Source organism: Heliangelus exortis, chromosome 23 (assembly GCF_036169615.1).
Source record: "Heliangelus exortis chromosome 23, bHelExo1.hap1, whole genome shotgun sequence".
Classification (NCBI taxonomy): domain Eukaryota; kingdom Metazoa; phylum Chordata; class Aves; order Apodiformes; family Trochilidae; genus Heliangelus; species Heliangelus exortis.
The window spans coordinates 614666-631750 of NC_092444.1; the positions used below are offsets into that span (position 1 = coordinate 614666).

Consider the following 17085-nt stretch of genomic DNA (forward strand, 5'->3'; position numbering starts at 1 on the left):
AGCCTGCTCACTGGAGTATTTTTGTATTTTACTATGGTAGTCGAAGCCAGAGTCCTGGCATGCATTATCTGTTGTGATGCAGATAAAATTTACTCCAAACAAACAAAAAAAATCCAGATCTAAGAGGTGATTGGCAATCTACAATTGCCCCTACTACTGTACCAAGCAGCCAATGGATACATACAATAGGCTGTGCTGGTAGAATTAAATGCAAATGGTTTGTAATTTGGCTCCTCTAACTTAGTGCAATCAGGGAATTAGAAGCTTGCTTTGCTCCTTGTGTTTGCTTCCCTTGTCAGGTCTCTGTGTCATGCTGTGACACCTCTGCTGAATTACTGGGTGCCTCTCTGAAAACAGCACCCAAGAGCACCACCTGAGCTGTGTCTTTTACTATCTTGATGAAGTGATTGGAGTCTCTTTAACAGAGCACTGGAAGAAGTGATGCTCAGAGCACAGTGAAACTTGGTAATAGCTGATGGGCAGAGCCCCTCACTGTCCTGCAGGGCACAAGAGGGTGCTGTGCACCTAGATAGCAAGCAAAAACCCATCATTTACTAGTACAGTTTACTATGCGTATAAAAGATTAAAGAAGTAAAGTTTTAATATCTTATGAGATGGAAGGCTCTGCAGGATCCTCCTTCCTGCTATCCAAAACTGCCTGGCAAGTGAATTAAGCTTGAAAAAGACTGAAGAGAATTCCTATGCTGAGGGGTATAGCAGCAGCTGAGGAATGAATAAAGCTGATCAGACAAAAAGAAATGTTCTACAGAGAATGAGAACTCAGGAAGAAACTCTGTGAAATCAGAGACAGCAAGAGAAAGGTGTGAGACCATGGCAGGCAGCCTGGGATGGCACTGGGGCTGCTCTGGTGTAGCTGCAGATCAGTGCTGTGACATTTTGGCAGCACTGAAACTGTTTGCCTGGATGCTGTGGGAGCAGGGCTGATGTTTGACAAATCCCAGGAACCTATCCCAAAATATCCAGAGCCTGACAGTAATCCCAACTCGCCTGCCAACCCCTTCACAAACATCTCAGACAGGAAAGCTCCACAGATTCTGTGAAGAAATTGCAAACTGCGTATGAATCTGCAGAATAAGCTGTGAAGATCATGTTGCTTACAGTGCTTCCCTTGCAGGAGGTAATATATAAAGAATAGATGTGAGTAGCTGAGCAAAAGGAAGGTCTGATCCTTTCAGAAAGCAAGCAGTGGTAGTTTGGGCAAGGGCTGGTGGAATTTTTAGGGAAGCTGAGTCCTGTTCCTACCCCTGCCACTAACATGTTCTTGGATCTTTCACAGACTGTGCCTTATTGTTTCTAGTCTGCCATCTGTGAAATAGGCATAATAATGCTGAGGCATCTTTGAAAAGAAAATGTCAGAGTCTGGTTTGGTACATTTGATAGAAAAAGGGTAGGTCTGCATGGGAGGAGCCATGGGGACCCTAAGTCCTGTGTATTGGTGACCTTGCCAGACAGCTGCATCTTCCTATAGAAAGTTATCATTGATGCAGGATACTGAGTCAGTTCTGCTTTCCTGTTTAGGAACAGTGTTATCTCTGACCTAAAGCCTTAATTGAATTAGGGGAAGAAAAAACAGTCAATTACAGCATAAGCAAGTGTTTGCAAGACACGGACTTGCAAATCTAAAAAGCATCAGTTCTGCATGAGAAATACCAGCTGCAGCTATTTGTTGATGCTGATTTCTTGAATCCTGACCACATGGTTGTTTGGTTTTTACTGAGAGGTAGCCTATTAAACTTCCTCTTCCTCTGTAATTTAAAGGTAAATGTTTTAAATCATCATATCAGCAATTTAGCTGGGCTTTGCCTTGCTGATTTACAGAGGCAGCTGTGCCTGTTTCTTTCTGGGTGATGTTTTAAAAGTAATTCAACACATGAAAGACACCTGAAGCAGGATGTGTATTTATGGGAGGGATCTAGGGGCTGGCTCACAGTAGCTCAGCCAAAAGACCTATGAATCAGAAACAACTGTGTTGCTAAATGAGAGGTGGTCAAAGGTAGAATTCCTGACTTTCCTAGCAGCAATTGACAGAATTGAGATTGGGAAGGACCTCTGAAAGTCATCTAGTCCTGTCCCCCCTCACTCAAGCAGAGTCAAAGCAAGTTTCCCAATGCTGTTATCAGTTAGATTTTTAGTATCTCCACAGATGGAGACTCCACAACCTTTTTTTTGGGCAACCTGTTCCAGTGTCTGACAACCCTCACAGTAAAAAATAAGTGTTTTGTTTTCAGATGGTTTTTAATCTGTGCCCACAGCCTCTTTTTCTGTCAGTGGGTGCTACTGAGAGCAGTCTGGGCTCCCTCTTCCTTTCCTCCCATCCTCTATACACTTACTGAAGGAGAGATTGCTGCTGCTTTCTGTGTTCAAGTGTATCTTGGGAGGACAGGCTATCTTGGAAGGAAATTCTGTCCAAAGACACTCTGAATTCAGTTATGAAACACTTAAATGAAGATCATCAGCTTCTCTTTGACCTAGGAGTGAGCTTCCCAGAGGTGTTTGTGCTCCCATCTTCAGGACAGAGGCACCCAGGTGGAACCTTGTCTCATTGCACATAGTCCTGGCCCAAGCAGTAGAGTCCCATTTCTGTCTGCTTACACAAGGTGAATAAAGAGGGAAGGATGGAGTTAAAAGATAAGCTTGCACCTGGCAGAGGAGTTGCCTTTCTGGGTGTGGATTTGAGGATGTCAGAAAAACAGAGACGCCTTGTTGCAAAATCTGCTTTGCTGTCCCATGGGAGTCAGGCAGATTGATTGTCAAAAATTTCAGCCTTCTGAAACTGAAGAAAATCTGTTCAGTTTTCACTACCTGAGGATTTGATCCACAATTTGTACTTCTGTGTGGCCCAGCAGATATTACCTGTGCCAGATTAGAAAGCAGCTGGCCATTAAAACAAGATGGGGAAAAAAAGAAAATCCCAGTTTTGTGACTCTGCTGCTTGTTGCTGTAGTAGGTTGTACTTCTTGGTTAAGAGGTACTGCATCATATTTATGTTCTGTGAACGTGGTGGCACTAAAAGCTGAGTGGGCATCCAGAAACAGCCCAAGTCAGTCAGTGTTTTGGGGCTGTCCCTTGCTGTTCTTCTGATCCCTGCTTTACAAATGAAAGAGAAAAGGTCCTTAGCAGTTAACCAGGACACTTCCCTGACCCTCACTGGCATTTCTAGAGGGTATTGGTCACTTTGATGTAAGCATATGGGAAGAAACCAAACAATAGATTTCATCAGGGTTTATTGCCCAGAGGCTTTTTAATGCATAAGCTGTTGCTGTCGAGTCACAGGATCAGGTGTGTGTGTGTTTTCCCATTTGCTGGAATATACAGCAGATATGCAAACAGGCTTTTTTTAGCTGACAAAAGCCAAGGAGCCCTTTGAAAGCTGCACCGTTCACCCAATCACACTGTACAGCGTTGTAATATTCTGACAGTGTAAATCCTCACATTTGTCTCCCTCCCTCTCCTCCAGTCACTCTCCCTCCCCCTCCCAAGCCTGCTGCTATCGGATCTGTGATGATATGTGATCTCCTGGATACAACCACACACACCAGCACCAGGCACTGCTGCTCAGCTGAGCAAAATGTCTTTCTCTTAGGAGTGGTGCTCATCACAGCATTCGAATCCTTGACGATGTTGCCATGCTTCCCTTTCTGCCTTCTGCCTTTTGCTGTCCTTGCCTGCCTGCTTTTCTTACCTGGGGGTCATTTCTGCCCTGCTGTCTGTAGCTGTATGGACTATCACACCATAGATTGCCGGGATCAAGGACTCCCAAGTGTTCCTAATCCATTTCCATTGGATGTACGGAAACTTCTTATAGCTGATAACAACATCCAGGCAATACCACCTGATTTCTTTATATTTTATGGAGATCTAGTCTATTTGGACTTCAGGAATAACTCCCTTACCTCTTTAGAAGAGGGCACTTTCAGCAGTTCTACCAAACTGGTGTATTTAGACTTAAGCTACAATAATTTAACACAGCTTGATGCTGGGACGTTCAGATCAGCAGAAAAACTGATCAAACTGAGCCTCGGAAACAATAACCTGGTGGATGTGGATGAGGCTGCTTTTGAGAACCTGGAACAGCTCCAAGTGTTAGAACTGAATGACAATAACTTACAAAGCCTCAATGTGGCAGCCCTGGAAGCTCTTCCCTCCCTGCGGGCGATACGCTTAGAGGGCAACCCCTGGGTCTGTGACTGTGACTTTGCCAATCTTTTCAGCTGGATACAGGACAATGCATCTAAGCTCCAGAAAGGTAAAGCTTGGTGACTTACAGTGCAGTATGTACATTTCTCTGTTTGTGTATCTTGGAGGGAAGGGAGGGTTCTTGGTCAAATTGTCTGTCTGCTGCCTGCGGTGACCCAAACTGCATTTTGGTCAAACGGTAATTGCATGCTCTGAACAAATGAGTCCATTAAAATGATCCTGGGTGCTTCCCAGCAGCAGGTCCTCCTTCCTGTTAAGACATAAAATTTAAAAATTTAGCTCTAATAGTTTTGATTTATACACTAAACTTACATGGGCAGTGAAAGAGCCTTTTCGAATTAATTCAGCCCAGAGCTGGTTCTGTTCCAGACTTCATTTTCTGTCTGGTAAATATGTTTTCTACAATAAGCCCTTTGAGCAGCTAAACACTCTGTGCCAGCCCCTTAGGAAAATGGATTTTTTTTCTCTCATTTTACTGATCAACTATAAAGCAGCTACAGTAGAGTTAAATCACCATTTTATGCAACTGTAGTTGTCAGTCCTTTCCTGGAAGTATTTTGTTGTGATACCCTGTGTTTGAAACTCTTTATTTTGTCTCTTTTCATTAAAACAGTACTGCTTCCACTAGTAGGCATAAATCAGAACAGGCTCTAGAATACCCCAAAACACAGGATATATAATTCTGGTATTTGGGCTAATAATTTTCAGAAAAGCATGGGGGGAAAAAAATAAGAATTAGGACTGCCATATATAGGGAATCCAGGCTCCTGCTCTGTGTTTCTCACACGACCTCAAAGCCTCTCTTAATCCAGCTTTAGCAGGAGATCATCTCACAGCTCATGCTTCCCAATGACAGCAGAGCATCAACTCCTGTCATTGAGCTGCCTGGCTGCTTGCAGAAGGGAAACTGCTTGGAGCATAAAAACTTTGGAAGGTCTACAGAGGGTATGCAGGTGCTACCCACCAGAAAATCCCAGCTGTCTGAGTGGGGAGGTCTGTGCAGAAGATGGTGAGAGCTGAAAGGCTGGGGGAGAACTGCTCAGGGGAACAGGTTGAGGCCAAGTAACTGTTACCTGGAATTCGGCCAAAAAGAGAGAAACACACAGACTTCAGATTTCAGAGGTCTCTTCTCTCCTTTCTCACTCATCAGTCTGTGCTCACTTGTGCCAGTTTTTCTCATGCTCATGACCTTGGGTAACATTTTTTAATATACTCATCTAGGTTGCCCTAAATACTCTGCCAGACAGCAGTTTTAAGGAAGAAGTCATTTAAGGAAAAAGCATTGGGTTTTTTCCTGTCTGCCTCAGTGACATCTTTATTCTTCTGGGGACAGTTCTCCTTTCCCTGCTGCTTTAGCAGAAGTTTGATACCGTGTTGCCAGTGTCCCCAGTGTTTTGTGAGCTTAGAGATGCTTTCTCACAGCATTTTCTATTATCCACTGTTGTGTTTTAGCCAAAGAGCTGGAAAATTACTCACCCAGATCTTCCAAAATTTCCGTTAGATTTGATGTGGGAAGAGAAGAAGGGAAGTAGCAAATATTCAAATGGTTGCTTTTATTAGAGCTGTGCCCCTGCATGGCCTAAGCAAATGATTTGCAATTGTTCCCAGGAGCAAGTCCCCTTCTATCACTGCCTGTGAGCTGCTGCCACACAGATCCTGGCTGTCCCCTTTAATAAAGTGGCAAAATATTATTCACAAAGGTGAGGGTAAAACTAAACCCTACAAGGAAAGATTTTCAATGACATTTTAAAACCAAGTGGCCATTACCTGAGTGCCTTTCAAAACAACTTTTGAAAAGTCAGTGTAAAACGATTTCTTAGAATTATGATTTGGTTGCATTTTATTTCCAGTTCTCAGTTTTTCATGTCACAACATTATAACCATTATGAACTAATCAGATTAGTGTTACTTGTCTGGTGATACTTGTCCAAGGCTACATTTTCCTGGCCTTTCCTTGGAGGGGTGGGAAGAGCAACTCACTGAAAGATTCAGCATTTGGACTCCCTGGCTTCCTCATGATACTTCTGTAGGGCTGGAGACAGAGGTATTCCTGCAGCAAACACATCAGGCTAAGTAGGGCAGCAGACGTTATGTCTGGACATTCTGCAAAAGAAAAAGACAGGAATGCATTTTCAGGGCTGAAGAAAAGATCTTTGTTATTCTGGCTGCAACATTTTCCTTTGTAATTCTGCAGCAGCCCAAGCATTTGCACTGCATGCCCTGTAAACATGGGAAAGGGCAGAAAGGAAAATATTTCGCTGGTGCTTTTCTGCTCTTGTTTGTCTTTAAGAATAAACTCTTGATTAGCAGTACAGAAGAGCTCCCTGACAGACTGAAGTTCCCCAGCCTTTAAGTGGCAAACTGTAGCCTGGGTTTACTGAGCAGGGAAAGTGCAGAAGGGGAATGGCAGCAAACTTCCATCAGTGGTCCCTAGACCTTTAGTGGAAAGGACAAAGCCCTTCAGAGAAACCAGAGGCTTTGTACATTGTTGTTTGTGATAGTAAGACAAGACAGGACAAACCAAAGCTGGAGTCTGTGGATGAACTAGGATCCAGGACATCTGTTTGCCAGTGTCAAGTAGCATGGCAGTCCCTGGAGATTTGGAACAGGTAGCAAGAAGCAGGAGGTAAATGGCTGGGAGAAATAACACTGGCATCCTGGGCATTCATTTTGATTCCTTGCTTTGAATGACACTGAAAATAGTTTAATCTGTGCTGTCTGCATGTCTGAGAGGAATCACTCAGGCTGTTAACTGTTTACTAAGCCCAGCCACTTCTCCACCTTTTAATTTTAGCACTGCAGTAAGATGTCAGAAAAAGTCACCCTTGTTTATTACAAAAGGAATACCAAGTTGATTTAAAAAATTGGAGTTTTGTAAATATGATTTGAAATATCAATAACTGATTTTGGAGCCCTCACTCTAGTTAAGGCCTCTGGAGGATTTGTTGGTATCTGAGCAAAAGCCTTACTTTAACTCATTAGTTTTGCAAAAGCCAGGTCCATTTTCTTTCTGGCATGCTACCAGAAATAGCTTGTGAAGTTATAACTTCTGCTGACCTGTCTGACAAGCTGACTGTAAAGCCTCTTCCCAGCTGAGCTGCCTTTGTACATCTAACTTGTCACTTCACATGACCAGCTGGGATTTGAATCATTTTACAGATCCCAGCATTTATTCATCTAACCTAAATTTCTAAATAAAGGCTTAATTGGCACTAAGTGAATACTCTCACATGTCAGATTTGCAGGCAGACTAATAAACTGCACTACAAGTTTTCTAGTTAAACACAGCCCTTTAAAACAGGAAATATTTTTATATTTCTAAAAAGATATTAAAGCCAGCATTTCCATCATATTCCAAACCACTTTTTTCCCCTCTCATTTGGTTATTAACTGATTAAAACAAATGAGTGTGTGTAGTGCAAAGCAGACAAAGGAACTTTGAAGACCAGTAATAAGTGGGAAATATGTATAAATTCTTTATCAGTTCTTCCTAGAGAAGACTGTGTTCACTATGTGTCAAAAAGGTCAAGTTATATAAAGCTCATGAAGATTTTCTGTAGAAGGATATCTGATTTTATAGACATCTGTTAAGCCTGATTGGCAGCGTTGTGGCCAATGATTCATATTAAAGGCTTCCCATTAGGAGGAGCATAGAGAATAAGAATATTGGATTGTTTTTTGAAAATAGAAAAGTTGATGTAAAATTTCAGTCCATTCAAAGAGCAGTGTAAAATCCTTCATGGAAGGTTTTATTCCATGAGGGGCATGACAGCTCTCAGAACAAAAAATTGAGAGGACAAAGGTCTAAGCTGGTCTTTAATGCACTGTTCAAATAATTCAAGGAAATATTATATCTGAGGTATGTGCTATTCTTTTCCATCCTCTGCTTACCTATGTTTGAGCATCTGGAATTTTACAAAGGGTGATTGACAAGGCTGAAATTTTCTAACATGACAGAAGTTAAGGAAAATATTTATAAAAGCAAGACAGGTACTGAATAAAAGGAAAGATAGGTTGAGTTAAATAATTTTGGGGCATAAGGCTTCCAAATTTTTAATTTGGTCAAGTCTAAGGAATATTTGCTTCTTTTTTCTTTTTTCTTTTTTTTTTTAAGCTGAAGAGTCACCTTGGAGACTTCTGCATTTTCTGCTTCAATGGGACCTGGAAATCCTACTGAATACACCTGAATTTCTCATTTCTTTCTTCTGCTTTCAGAGCATGTTTTGTATCACATTTTATCTTGGCTAAAAATGCACTTTTCCATTGTTACTTCAACTTCTAACCTACTTTTTTTTAGTCACACTGTTTGAAACTCAGGGCTATTCAGCAAAATATTGTCACTGTTGCACATGGCCTACAGAACATGAGGTTTGTGAACACTTGCATTTGAATTTCCATACAGATGATTTTGGAATAATTTTTTTTTTTAAGCGTGCTGCTTAAAAATTACTTTGTAGCACTGCAAAAGACATTTCCTGAACCTCTCTGAGGTTCTCACCTCGATAAAAGAATTGGATTCAGCTGAAATGCATCTGAGAAAAATAGAAGTAGTCTGTACTGGCCCCATTCAAGTGCTTTGTAGAGGTCTCTGCTGCTGATTTTTATTTTCTGTGAACACGCTTTGGGCAGCTGTGCTCTGACCTTGTTTGCTAATGACTAATGCATTTTTTACATTACTTTTAATTAGAGTTTAAGTATTCCTTGGTGTGTGACTGCAGTGTCTCCTTTCTGTCATCTTGCCCTCATTTTGCTTTTTTTATTCTCAGTATCTTTGGAGAAGCCTCTTAAGGAAGCTGTGTAGTGTTTCTGGGATTGCTGTAAGGAGTATCTGTGCTTTACCTGCTAGATGCAATGGGGTTTTATCAACCTTTTTTGTTTAGTACATACTCTGTTTAATCTTCCTCACTATTGCAAGAGAAATTTTGCCCTCTGTTATAACAGTATTAGACTTTGGGATATTTGCTGAGGTTTAGGCTGAGGTTTTCATGGATAGTCTGGATGCACTGCTATGTTGAGAAAGACTTCAATTTAGAACTGGGCAGGAACAGAATTCCAAATAGATTTGAGCTGCCTGTGCAATAAATAAAGGAAACAGATGTTCTGAATTGTTGAAATTAAAGTAGCACAAGTTTAAGTGAGGATTGGTGCTCAGGATTAGCTGCCCCTGTTAGAGACAGGATTAGCTGGTGCAGTGTCCCTGCAGCATCCTCCTGAATGCCAACGTTTACTTTCACAGCACTAGGAGCAGAACTGGTAAAAAAAGAAGCCTGAAGAAGACAGAACTGGGCAGAACTGTATCTTACACTAAAGTATCCTCTGAACTTGACTGGAAGAAAGGTCATTAGTGGCAGCAAATCCCCTGTCACAGCACCAAGGCTAGGTGTGTTTTCTTCTAGGACTAGGACTGTGTTTTCTTCTTCACTTGGTCAAATGTTCTCCACTTTGGAAAGTTGTGTGCACAGGAGTATGGATTTTTAAGATACTCAAAGGGATTTTTAATGCCAGTAGTGATACAGATGCTATCCAGCTACTCTGAAGACTTCTGTAGCTCATACTTCCTAGATAGGCATGGATAGGTAGATTCTGGTGAAGTTGTGTGTTCCCAGATGAAAACTGTATGCCAAAGGAAAGGTTGGCAGTGAGAGGAGGAAGGGAAAAAACAAGAGCAGGTGGCAGAGACTGTAAGCAGCCTTCTGGAACAGGGAACTCAGACTTAATTCATTACTAAAGAAAGCATGATCAAGAGCTGATCATCACTTGCTACTTCAGCTCTTCCAATTATACAATTCCAATCTAAGATCTATTACTAAGCTTATTCTGCAAATAAAATAACACCTGTCTGCAGAGGTACAAGCCTTTATAGGAGCCCATGGCTCGCTGAAAATGTTAAACATTGTCTTCAAAACACAGCATCATAATTCCATGAGAATATGGGCTTCATTTGACCTTCTAAGCTAACTATAGGCCAGTGAAGCAACTGAGCATTTGCTAAGTCCTCTTGACTTCTCATTCTTTATCAGTACATGTTTATTCATCTGCTGCAGAGAAGACTTCTTTAATTTCATGTACTAATATAGAAGCAGAGCAAGCTTCAGCTAAAAAGGACAGAGTGTTCTGTCCATTGCAGCCATTCAGTTCTTCCCTGAGTATCATGCACATGCTAGCACATCAGTAGTACAGAACATAATATCTGGTTTTGGGGAAAGGAATGAAAAGCCCTAAGACATTTCACGTGTTCAGCAGCTTTTATTGTGTTCAAGCAGAAACTCCTAACAGAAATTAGATTCCCCAGACAAACACATCAAATCTGTTTCTATATATATACACACATATATAAATATATAATTTGATATCCCAGTCACTTTCAGTAAAATGATCTGACTGCCACTGGCTTTTCACACTGTTTCTTCCATCTCTAGGCTTTTTGGAGTACTTACACTTTTCATGGATTTGAAGATGTGAAGAAAGCATTTGCAGATGTGAACACCTAATGCTAAACCTTCTATGTAGGCATCAAGACAAACTGTTAAGTACTCTCTAATGTTGGTCTGTGAGACTCTGGGGAACTTGGCCATAAAAAGCTTTATTTAGGGATCTAAATCTAGGTTTCAGGTTTTTTAAGTCTTGCTGTTCTGATTGCTTGAGGCTATTACCAATGAAATTTTGTGTCTCTTTGGAGGCAATGCCTCTCTCACTGCTTCTTAAAACATCTCGTACATTAGTGACAGTGGTTAAGTAGACTGAAGAGAGCTACAGCTGGAGGCAAAATACCATACAAGAAAGAAAATGCCACATATACATTTTTCAAGTCTGTGTTAACTACACTCAGCAACGTGAAAGAACAGCTTAATTCCCCCCAAAAGGACAAATAGCAATTTTACTTCAAAAACAAATTATATTGAAATAGCATATTACAATGTTCTTACATGTATTGCATAGATAGTCATGAACACATGCATTAGGCTCACTTAGTTTTTTCTGCATGTATTTTTTCTGCATACTGGGGTATTTTCATTATTCTATATTATTGTACATTGCTGCATATTGGGAAATTGTTTCTCTTGATACCTGTTTTTTGTGAACTCTACAACGACCAAAACAGAATTGAGGCCTTCTTTTTCTTTTTCCATTTTTTCTTTTTTAAATTCATCCTCCAAAATAATTATTTGAAACCCTCTTAGGAAATTTCATTGAAATAAACTCTACCTGAAACTCTTCTGCATCACTTCTTTATAAACACATATATCTTTTTTCTTCTTAAAAATATGCCTCTCCTTTTAATGCCTAAATTCCAGCACTTTCACACTTCACGTGTTCCTCAGAAGATCTATTCCTTGGGGTGCAGACCCATATCTTATTTTTTCAGTGTTGAGACAAGGCTCTAAGGCATCAAGTACCTGCCCCTTGACTGGGACTTCAAACATTCCCTTTTTAAAAGAAAACAAAACATTACATTTTGCCAGTATAATACATCTGTTTCTTCAGATGACTTAGCAGAAAGACTCAGTGTGTGACATTGTCCTTGGAGCAGCTGGAGTTACTGCAGATAATGTGATGGCCCCGACCAAAATAACACAAGCTATGTATTTATAACACACTCACACTTGTTATTTCATTTACAGATTTGTTTGGTATGAAGAAGCAACTCTTTGAACATGCCGTGGGAGCAATGAGAGATATATATATAACCATCATCAAAGGTTTTCTTACTGCAGCCAAAGCACTAAATATTCATATTGTTTTGAGATAACCTTTGTGCTCTACTTTCATACCCTTTAACCACTTCAATGATGTTTTTTTATAGTTTATTATTTGTTTCTAAGGAATAAATTAAGCAGGTTTGATAAAATAAATCAGCCAGGGTTCTTGTAAAGGTTAAGTTGCACTCCTGTCCCTTGGGAGTCCTGTATGTGGGGACAGATAATTTCACTGAGTCAGTCTATATGCAACAGAATCACCCAGAGGAAAATAATCCCATACTTTATAATTAATACTGATCACTCTATATAAGCTGTTCTTTTGTTTATTGTTCATGCAGAGGGTGCATGACCTGGGATTACTTTCTGCCCAAGCAAAGAACAGAATTGGATCTATTGCTGGACATGAATGTTGTAAGACAGGTGGAGTACAGAGCGTTGGTTCTCCACACCTGCTGGATTCTCATGTCATAAGGACAACATACTTTTCTCTAATGTAAAGGAAGTAACAATCTGCTATGGAAGCAGACAAAATGGTATCATTTATGTGTCATCTTAAGCAGATATTCATGTGACCTTCAGATTATGATGTTTTGAGGTAAGCAAAAGCTTTGGTGCAACAACCACTGCATTAGCTTTGGGAGGAGAAATTCCTTGTGGCACCAGAAATATAGCTGTAAGTCTGGTATAAATGAACAGTCTGTTCCAAATTCTCTGTGGGGTTGAAAGGAAAGCTTCTGGGGTTTTTGCAATAGTGTCACGACACAGCAAAGAAAAAATATTCACTGAACAGAATGGACTAATAAATGTTCCTCTCCCCCTCAGTCACTGGCATGTGCTTCCACTGAGCTCAGCAGTCCTCCTAAGTTGCTTCCAGCATGGTTTTAACAGACTGTCTTATCTGTGGAGAGGAGAGATCAGTTCTCTCCTGTCTTGTTGAAAAGTTGGTGTATACACAGCATGGCTGAAACTCTATCTGGGAGCTGGCAAGGCCTCCTGTACTAGCCCCTGGTTTATGATGCTCTGGTTTCCTTATTGGCATTCTATTCTCAGTGACTAAGAATTCTGTAAAAACTTGAGGCAAAACTAGCACATTGGAGTGTCACAGAATAAAGGAAGTGTAAAATTCCCATATAATCTATTTGGTTTGAGAACATGACCTAGATTCCAGTACCCATAGCTACATGGAGAGGAGCCTTTTTATTTCTCATTATTGCATAATCACACTCAGAATCTTTACAGTACACTGATTCTCACAAGAAATACCCTCTAAGTAACTTGGTACATTGCAGATTCTTTTCTGTTTGTGTTCTGTGTTTTGTAATGCTAGGTGAAATCATTTGAGAAATAGGAACAGAGCTTTGATCCATGGCAAAACTACTGTGGATAATGGTCAAGAGTAGGTGAGCTCTTATTTTTTCATCTCTAGGATCCTGTGCAAATGCTACCATACTAAGTTATTGCTGGAGGCAAGGGCTGCACTGGGTAGAACTGCTAAGAAACATTAGTTTTGTTTTGGAGCCTTTTTTTTTTTTACTATCTCTTTCTTTTTGATGTATTCTTTTTCTGCTTCCTTCCTTGTGGAAGCTCAGATCTGATCCTGCCAACTCATCATGGCCACTCCAGCACAGAGGTGATTTTAAAAGCTGGCAGGTGTGGACTAGAGAACTTCTTTTTCAGAAGGTCAGAAATAGAAAAAGTCAAGTTATTTGTGGTCACCTGTGCATTCTTTCTGTAGATACAGTGAGCATGGCTCAGCTGCTGTGAAAACAGCAGTTCCCATGAAGTCTCACAGCTGTTAAAAGTGGTTTGTTTTGCAGAAACACAGTTGTATAGAAACTTACTTGTTCTTGCTACAAGAAAAATGGGATTTGTTTAGATGCCATATGTGCTTGGGTCAGGCTTTTCTGCCAAAATATGGCAATGATCTTTCCCAGTTAGCAAAGAACTTCCTCTTCAAATGAATTTGTGGTATCTTGCATTCGTTTGCTTGCTGTTTTTACACAACAAAAATGTTGATTCTCTGAAAACTCTTTTCAAGATCTGACTAAAGAGACACAAGTCTTGAAATTCTAGCCTATGGCTTTTCCCTCCTCCCTTATTTCTCATGTTTTGAATAGAGAAGGTTGTCCATTTGTGTCCCTTTTTGCTTGTTGCTCCCACTAACCCCTCAAGTTGCTATTTCTAAGCCTTGATGAAAAGAAAATATGAACTGGGTGAACAACTCTCGCTTTTTTCAGCAGAAAGTTTTGTACAAAGAGCTCTATCCCAAGCTCTGGAGTTGCAATTGCAAGTACTTCCTCTAGTCATCCACATCTCAGATGTGCTCTCAAGTGCTCCAGTGTGTCAGCTTGTATACAAGCTAGAAACAAGCAGGTGGTACACAAGTAGAAACAAGAGAGGTGCTAAAAACTCCAGATTTAGATGCATCCAGTGTTCAACATGCACTATTTTAAATCATCCAAGTCGTGGTCCCAGACCATACCCCACCTCCTGGAAGACTGAAGGTGAAGGAGCTTGATTTCCAGGGGCCATTCAAGGGGATGATGCAATGGGTTTTGGATAGTGATGGGTTTATTCAATGTTTTTCTGAATTTTACACATTTATAAACCTAAAATTGACCACAAAACTTTTCTTCAGCCGTTCAGTCTTTTGACTGCAGCAACAGAAGATTTCACCATTATTCTGCTGATTTGTTTCCCTTTCCTCTTCTTTGCAGGTCTCCATGAAATCCAGTGTTCCCTGCCTGTAGAAAATAGAAGAATCTTTCTGAATGAATTATCTGAGGTCAGCTTTAGTGAATGCAAATTTAGTTTGTCACTGACGGACCTTTTTATCATCATCTTCTCTGGAGTTGCAGTCTCCATTGCTGCTATTCTGTCAAGCTTCTTCCTAGCAACTCTTGTGCACTGCTTCCAAAGATGTGCTCCCAGTAAAGATGACGATGATGATGAAGACGACAGTGAGGACTGAACTTAGCCTCAACTTCAGTTCCCTTGGTTTATAAGTTACTAGATCATCAGCCAAAGTCTAGAAAGAAATCAAGTAGAGTAAAAGTTAAAAAAAAATGAATTAAATGAAATCACAATGTGTAAGGATCCATTTTAACCTCATGATGGTCACATGTAGGGCTTGCAGTTTACATCTGAGGCTGTTAGCTTTGCTTACATATGTAACCTGATGCAGTGAGACCAGGTTAATTTCTCTGATCATTAAACACTGAATTTAAATTTGAAGATTGGAGGAAAAAGGGGGAAAAAAGAAGTTACAGTGTTTTAAAAGACTAACTCACAGATTGGCTTTCGGATGAAATGCAGATTCCTGTAAAGGCTTAATGGCTTGTTCTAAATGCACTTCAAAAAGGACTAGATTGGAGACATTTCTGCTGGAAAATAATCTATTTAAAATGGTGTCCTTCCTAGATCTAAGTAGTAAGAGATTCAATTAATCTCACACAACTTTCGAAGTAACGAAATATAATTTAAATTAATCCTAGAACTGTAGAAAGCATTATAGGAAGGTTGGCATTTTCTCTCTACCAATGTTCTCTATAAACATTCATCCTCCACTTAATGACAGCAGTTGCAGGCATCTTTCAGCCAAAAAAGTTTTTTTTTTTTCTAGAAGCAAATATGCTTCTAGATCTGAGTCATCCCTGTTGCAGTTGCCTGGCACCTTTTTGGTCATGGCACAAATCCTAAATATAACATTTTTTTGCATTTTTAGATGCAATGAAGTAAAGGATTTCCCTTCCCTGTAATGCTAGGCACAAGTAACTGTTGCAGTATCCAGTCCATGTAGTTATTTTAAAACACTAAGGGCTATATTCTGCTCCTGATTATACCAGAGTAATACAACTGAAATTAACACCAGGATCCAAACTGGCAACTGTATAAACAAGAGTGGAATCTGGCCCAAGATATTTCTGACTGTACTATAGATTTGTCAAAACTTGAGCTCTTCGATATAACAGTAGATATTTTTGTTAAAATTAAAGACATTTATTACAAGAGATTTTTTGAATAGTGCTGGACAGCTTTTTAGGATAAGTATATTTTTAAAATATTTGTAATGGAAATATTTTTTTAAAGCTCTGTATTTAAAGTATTATCTAGAGTAGCTGTGAGGGCTTAAAGTAAGGGATAACATAGTGATAAACCATCTGACTGTATGCTATTATAAAAGAATTAGAGCTGATAAAAAGCAGCATCAATTTAACTACTGTAAATGCTATAATTTCTTTTAAAATACTCTGGTTAAAATATTGCCTTGCTCAGTTAATATGAATGGTCTTTTATGGACAGTTAGTTGCAAATCCTTATATCTGTTGTGCTGATTGTTCAGGCAGACAGGAGTGAGGTATGGGGTGTGTTATGGGGTAATATGGACCAGTAGATAGGGTACAGGATCAGGGCTCAGCACTCCTGGGTGTTGTCCCCATCTATCAGTGGTCAGCTGGGAAGACCTTCAGGAAATCATTATCTGCCTGTGCCTCAGTTTCACTACATATAAAATGAAGACCATAATAACTTTATCTCTTTCAAGTGCTTTGAGATATGTAAGGGGGGACACTAAACTGGGGTTCTGTATGATGACCACAGGGCTAGGCTGAAGCAGATGTCATGCAGTGGGTCTAATCTGATCTCCTATCAGTGTGAATTCACTGACATCAGTGGAGTTATTCCATTGACTATCAGAGTTTGCAGTAGTTTCTACCATGGTGAGGTCAAAACCAGGACAAGAGTGTTTATTTCTGTTAGCTCTACAGCTTATTCAATGCGACGTAAGGCTACCATTGTTAAGATTATTTTTGAAAACACATTGAAACAGCATTAAGTAGGACAGTGGGAGGATATTCTGTATCAATACTGTCTTATCCTATTCTGGTGGTTTCAAGAAAAATGAAATGACATGATTTTCACTGTGTAGTGCCATGATTATAAATAACACAAATATATTTATTATTTCAGCTTGGGTTTTCATGTTTATTTGTATGTGGGTATGAAAAGAGAAAAAATGTGCCTGATTCTCTCATCGTTTGGAAATGTCCAACTTGTTGACTGGTGCAGCTCATGAAGTGCAATCCCCTTGCAACAAATACCCAGCAGTTTTATATTTAGAGCTGGGCAAATGGTTCACTTGTGGAACAAGAAACTGGGTCACACTTTT

General features: G+C 40.0%; 1 protein-coding gene across 2 annotated transcripts in view; it reads left to right on the forward strand.

The window, feature by feature from the left end:
• LRRC38 (leucine rich repeat containing 38) overlaps nt 1-16885 on the forward strand; it is a 50321-nt gene extending 33436 nt beyond the window's left edge. The window contains exons 1-2 of one of the 2 annotated variants that reach the window (XM_071766900.1): nt 3489-4267; nt 14636-16885. In XM_071766900.1, the coding sequence (XP_071623001.1) occupies nt 3523-4267; nt 14636-14889 (999 nt within the window). In that variant the 5' untranslated portion in view covers nt 3489-3522 and the 3' untranslated portion in view covers nt 14890-16885. Of the gene's footprint in view, nt 1-3488; nt 4268-14635 lie in introns of those variants that run through there. The other variant, XR_011730346.1, reaches the window with a different exon arrangement.
• The last annotated feature ends 200 nt before the right edge of the window (nt 16886-17085 follow it).